The 6,311-nt window shown below is 60.6% G+C and overlaps 1 protein-coding gene across 6 annotated transcripts in view; it reads right to left on the minus strand.

Moving 5' to 3' along the window:
• Positions 1–1,826, minus strand: part of ATP2B3 (ATPase, Ca++ transporting, plasma membrane 3) — a 45,468-nt gene extending 43,642 nt beyond the window's left edge. For 4 of the 6 annotated variants that reach the window (XM_011955853.1, XM_011955849.1, XM_011955850.1 and 1 more), the window contains exon 1: positions 1,493–1,700. In XM_011955853.1, coding sequence (XP_011811243.1) covers positions 1,493–1,700 — 208 coding nt within the window. Of the gene's footprint in view, positions 1–1,492 lie in introns of all 6 variants that reach the window. The other 2 variants (XM_011955851.1, XM_011955854.1) reach the window with 1 other exon arrangement.
• Between the last annotated feature and the right edge of the window lie 4,485 nt (positions 1,827–6,311).

The following is a 6,311-nucleotide window of genomic DNA, read 5'->3' on the forward strand; positions in this document are numbered from 1 at the left end:
ATGCCCTGCCTCCACAGGCACGCAAGAGCTCCTGAGCTCCATGGCAGAATCGGGCAGGTTCCCAGGGGCCTTGACATTTTAAATATTTAACAAGGCCTGGCAGACAGGGGGAAGAGCAGACAGCTGAGGCCCATCTGCTTCCTTTGATCTGGGAGAGGCCAGAGCCCTTGTGGATAAATGGCCCTCCACGCAGCCTCCTCGGGGGCTGGGCAAGGAGGAGGGAAGGCAAGAGATGCTCGGGAGTGGAGCCAAAGACATCGGCCCCAGCAGCAGCTGCACCGCGAGGGTGTGTGCGGCGGCCAGGCAGGATGTCACAGGCGCATCAGCTCCAGGGAACAAAGCCAGGGAGGCCCAGGCAGACCCCAGAGTTCCTGACCTGGCCTGCAGCCCCCGTCCTCCATCTCCACTCCTCCCTGCAGCCTGAGTGCCACCTGCAGACAGATGGGGCCGAAGCCGGAGCCACAGGAGAACAGTCTCTGGGTTGAGGGTGAGGGCAGAGTGGGAGGCTGGAGGTGCCAAAGAGCCTCGCGGCTGGGAGCAGAGGAGATGGGTGGGCCCAGGCGTTGCCCAGACGGGTAGCAGATCAAATCAGCCCGCACTGGCTAGGGCATAGGCCTGGCACTAGGCTGGGATAGCCCCAGCAGCCCTGCCAGGCATGCAGGGCCAGAGAACACTGGCTCCTGGAATCTGGGGCTGGGCCTGGCTCCTGGGGGTCCCCGCTTCATGGCAGACCCCAGCAACAAGGGCTGGGCAGGCCTCACAGAGCCAGGTGGAGCATTGCCTCCCACAGGGACAGTCAGGCCTCCACCCCAGATCTTTCTAGACAGTGCTCACCGGGCTTTCTAGAGCCTCCCTCAGCAGTGAGACCGACACTGCCCTGGGCTGGTGCCTCTTTGGGACAGCCTGTGGCCAGTCAGTGCCACCTCTGATCAGCACTCTGGGCCTCCTGTGCCCCAGCTTCAGCCACCCCTTCCCGCCAGAGCCAAATGGCTCTGTGCCATCGCCAGGCCATCCTCTCTCTTCCCAGGAGTGGCCCTGGTCACCCGCAACGCCGAAGGCTTGCACCCTGCACCCCTTCCTTCTGTTATGATCCCCCTTAACTGAACACAGGGTTGAGCACACCGGGGATCTCCAAATATAGAGATGGGACTGTCTTCCTCCTCCCCACCCTGCCCTGTTCCTTGGAAGGATTTCTGTTTGGGGCCCATTCCGCCTGTGTGTGCATCCCGTGAGGTACCCATCTCCTCCTCCTCAACCTCGCCCTATAGAGCAGAGAACTCCTGATTCTGGAGGTGCGGGGACGAGGGGGTCAGGTCACACCCCCTTGAGGACCTGGGTTACCTGGGGCATCTCCTCCTCAAGGGAAATGGCTGAGAGGAGGGGCACAGGTGGCCCTTGACCCAGGCCAGCCCTGGGGGTAATGACACCTTCAGGATGCTCCTCTGAAGGCTGGGAGCAGGACTGGGTGGCACGCAGCCCAAGAGGGACTTACCCTCTGTGGGTGAGGTCTTCAGCCTCCGGCAGAGCCCGCTGACATCCCCGTAGGCCTCCTCGATCTTCTGCAGTGCCTCGGCCCCTCGCAGCTCCATGAGGGCACGCAGCTCTGCCAGCGTGCACCCAAAGCCTCCAGCGTGGGGGGCATCCCGCTGCTGCTGGGGCTTGGGGTGGAACTCGATGGAACTATTGGCCATGTCGCCCATGCTGCCTGTCAGGCCTTCTCACAAGTGCAATCTTGGCTCAGCCACAGCTGGGGACAGGTGGCCACCTACGGTCCCAGTGCCCAGGCAAGGTTTGGCAGTGGTGAGAAAGCTGCTAAGCGTGGACACCTGGGGAGACGGAGGCGAGAAGAAGCCAGGGGAGTGGTTGAGACACAACTGAGATCCCATCTTCCGGAATATTCTCTGCAAATCTTCACTCAGTCTGTGCCATGACCCTCGAAGTGCAAAAATCACCTCCCAGGCTGGGCCAGTGGCCCTCGTGCTCTGCCAGGCCCCACAAGCCAGGTCACTCTGGGGTCTTGCCCACCATGGGTGCCCAGAAACTGGAGGGCTTGCCCGGGTGGGGAAGGGGAAGTGTCGATGCCTCCTGCCGGGGCCCTGCAGTGGCTAACACTAGCTATAGCTGGAGGCAGAGGCTCTCACTGCCCCCCAGATTCATTCGGGAACCCACGCTGAAGTGAGGGCAGTGTGCTGGGACTGATCAGTGGCTGGTCTTGCCCGTGCCCCACCACCAGTCCTGGGCTTGTCCACTCCGGTTCACTCCCTGCTCTTGCCTGGTTAAGATGCGCCCTATGCAGCGGGCATGCTGTGAGTCCCTGGTGGTCTTCTGGTGTGGCCTTAGTGGCTCACGGTTTCTGTGGCCCTGAGATTACCTGGGGGGCCAGGGGTGAGGAAAGGAAGAGGCCTGGAGGAAGGGTGGGAGACAGGGGAGGGGAGAGAGGGACAAGAGGGAAGGGCAAAGAGAGGGAGGGAAAGGGGGATGGAGGGAAGGAGAAGAGGGAGGGGGTAAAGGGAGTGGCTGAGGAGGAGAGGAGGAACGGGCATACCAGAGAAAGCCAAAGCAGCCACAGGTCACTGGTGAGTCTGCCAATGTCCCGGTCCACAGCATGGTGCCACCCACTCCCCTCCAGGCCCTTCTCCCCTCCAGGTGACAAAGGAAGGAGCTAAGGTCTCCCTACACTGAAAGCATCCAGGCCACGGCCCTGGCCATACTGCCTTCCCCCTCTGCCAAGCATTGCAAAGTTGTCATCCCTCTCCTTGGCCCCGGGGCAAGGATCCAAGGATCCGCTGGTGCCCAGGCTGCCCCTCCTGCAGCCATTACAGTGTTTGGCGGGGCCCACTGCAGCTCCTCTCTCTCTGCTTCTTCCCAGCCCGAGCTAAGCCTGCCACATCCCCATGGAACTGAAATGGCCTCAGTGTACATGGCCTGGCCTTGACATCAGCCAAGAGCCCTCCTGGCGGCTCAGCAGGGCTCTGACCCCTTGTCTCTGGGGAAGCTCCTGGCTCAGAAGCATCTGTTGGAAACTAGTGGCCCAGAGCCCTGAAAAAAGGGGAGAAAGCCCTCAGGCAGCCAAAGCAGACACGGCCAAGTCCATGGCCTTATTTTCAGGAGAGGCCCTGGTGGATACTTCATGAAACATCCATCCACAGTGACCCACGTTTAAAAAGCATGCACACCTGCGTGTTTACCCTCACGACACTTTGCACATGAAGCAGCCTTCACTTCTGGAGATGTGGGGACAAAATGATGGCCATGTGCCTGTGCCATCCTCTCTCCCCACCTCTCCCTGCCCTGTCTTGCAGGTGGTCACCTGACACATATTCACCGAGCAGCTACTACATGCCTGGCACTGGCTTGATGTGCTGGGACAGGTGCTCAACAAGTCTCAACTAAGCCCGTCCCTCTCTAGCTGGGACAACGGCAGGCCCGAGGGCCAAGAACTGCGGAGTTGCGGCTGGGGCAAAGGTGAGGCAAGGCGCCTGGGGACAGGCCTGGGGGAAAAAGACTGGAAGGAGTGAGAGCCGAGGAGAGGGGCCAGGACAGCAAGCAAAGCTGTCCCGGGTGGGGCGGGCTCCTTCTGGAGGTGCCATGTGGATGAATTGCCCTTGCTTTTGTGATGCGGGAAACTGAGGCTGGCTTGGGGAAGTGGCAGAGCCAGAGGACAGCTGGGTGTCCCGCTTCTGACCCCTCAAGGCAGCAATGGCAGCTTTCGGCTGTCACCTGGACTCCTCATCTTCTCGAGACAGCCTCCCCTCCCCACCCCAGGACCTTTGCTTGGGACGGTGCGCCTGCCAGGGCGACTTCTCCCTGACTCCCTGAGCTCCAGTCACCTCGTGCCTTAACCATCCCACCACGCAGCAACGTGGTGCCACTGTCAGGTTCAGGCTCTGCGCCCCCAGCGGGTGACAGAGTGAATGGCTTGTGTGGGAGGCTCTTGGGTGGCACACGGCCATGACAGAAATGCTTGTTCCTCAGAGCAGGGGTTCCCCGGGGCACGGTCACTGAGGCCTGGTGGCCCTCCCCTGGCACGTGCTCATCCTTCCTCCTCTGACCAGGGCATACCCAAGGCCAGCTCTGTCCTCCCCAACCCAGTCCCTGCCCCTGACGCCACAGCGATGGTCCAGACTGGTGCAGCCATTGCTGCGTCTGAGTGGACCCGCAGTGACTCATGGGGAGGGCAGTGGGCAAGGAGGCAGTCCTCCCCTCTGCCATGGTCCTGGGGCCAAGTTCCTTCTCCTCGGCTGGCCCTGCTGGCCCTCCCCACCGCAGGATCCCCATCCCTCAAGACGCAAGCTCCGTGTCCTGTGGACCACCTCATAGGTCTCCCTCCAGTCCAGCAGCTCGTGACGACCCTGCTGTGAGTCACCACTTTTCCTGGTTCAGGCACCATCGCTCCGGTGAGCCCCTGTTTCAGTCTCCCATCCTCATCAAGCAAAAGGCCAGATTCCTTCTGAGCACCTCCCAGCCCCACTCCCGCCCCAGCCGCACAGCCCTGCCAGCTCTGAGCCCTGACCGCACGCCCTCTGTTCCAGCTCCACCTGCTGACCTCCGATGAATCCTCTTAGTCACAATTCAAGTGGAACATTCTCCAGGAGTCTCTGCCAGTTCCCCAGCCAAAACTGATTGCGCCTGAGTCTATAATCCCACGACCCGTTCCTATTTCACTCTGCTTGGCATTGCAATGATCTGTGAGCATGTCTCCCACGAGCTGGGTCCTAATCTCTTTGAGACACGTGGTATGGAGTCGGCAGGAAGTCTACCGCGTGGTCAGTCCCGCATGTGGCCGGGGGCCTGGAGGAATGAGTGAATGGGGGCCTGGCCCACAGAGGAGGAGCTTGGAGTCCTGGGAGGCGGAGTCTCCATCCTGGAGGACAGGGTGGGGTCAGAGTGCTCGGCTAACCCTCATCGTCTTCATGAATGCAATAGGCTACAGGGCAGACAGGATCCATCAGTTAAAGTAAGGCCCGTTTAGAGTGACTGTTGGCTGCTGTAGAGACCAAATGGCATATACTCTGCTTTCCTGGGTTCTAGATAAGCCTGGGTGATGGCCTCCCTGAGTCCCAATAAAGACAGCAGTCATCGCCGAAATGGCCAAGAACTGAAGTGACTAGGCCTATCAGTTCTGCAGGCCTGACAGAGTTTCCTGCCTGGGCTGGCTGCCGAGAACGGTCTGTAGGCACCAAAAGGGCAGGGAACATACCATTTCTGTGCTCTTTCATCTTTCTGACCTTAACTGGCTTAATTGAAATGAGAACCTCCACAGAGGGGGCCTCGCACCTTCTGGCATTTGCCCCATCTCCGCACAGACTGGCTGGCCTCGTGGTGGGAGACAGCCAGGGGGGTCCCTGGCTGCTGCCTCCACGGGCTGCTGGAGGGGATGGCCCAAGTCCAGGCCCATTACTCAACCGCCTTCTGGACTCTTCCCTCCAGCAGGGCCCAGACACCCTTGCCTCCCCACTAGGCTCAAACAGAGTGCCTGCTCCCCACCCAGTGACTCAAACCCACCCGACCAGAGACCCAGGGGTCCTCTTTCCCCTGTGTTGTCCCTCCCTGGCTTTGGGGGCTCTCCCGGCACCTCCAGCTTAATCCCCCAGCATCCTCGAGAAGGCTCGGCACTTTCTAAGTAGGGGGCACCCCTGCTCCCATGGGGCCCCTCTCCGAACCCCATGGCACACACTGAGTTTTTAGCCCACATCTGCATGCCAGCTCTTGACAGACATGTTTCTTTCATTGCACCCTGGAAACACACTACAAGGACCAGGAGAACTCTCCCCGCCTTACAGAGGGGGAAACTGAGGCTGAGGAAGGCTCCTGCTCTTGCCCTGGTTCTCCCAGTCCTGCCTTCCATGTGACTTGAGGTGGGTCATGGCCGCCCTTGCTGGGGCACTCTGATGGCACCTCTCAAAGCCTCCCCAGCAGGCCCAGGCTGCACTCCACTTGGCCACCTGCTCCGCCTTTATGGAGGAGAGGACGGATGGAGGGTGAGATCCCGCCACCGTCCTCCAGATCTCAGGTGATGCACACATCGGGATTCACCCTGTTCTCTTTCCTGAAAACAGCCCCACTGCACCCCAGCCGAGCACCCCTTCAGTTTCTGGGGTCTGTGTGGACATATATCCCCACAGGGATGGTGGGGCATGTACTGCTAGGAAGTCCCAGTTCCCAAGTCGCTCCGTAGTCACCGGACCCTCAGTGATGAGAACATGTGGCCCCTGGGGGTTCAGACCATCTGGATGCCAGAGCCAAGCCCAGGATGCTGTGGCCCCGAAGCAAGAAGGAAGCAGAACTCAGGGGCAAAGGGCAGGAGATGG

The sequence above is a fragment of the Colobus angolensis genome, unplaced genomic scaffold, assembly GCF_000951035.1.
Source record: "Colobus angolensis palliatus isolate OR3802 unplaced genomic scaffold, Cang.pa_1.0 Scaffold402, whole genome shotgun sequence".
In the NCBI taxonomy this organism is placed as follows: domain Eukaryota; kingdom Metazoa; phylum Chordata; class Mammalia; order Primates; family Cercopithecidae; genus Colobus; species Colobus angolensis.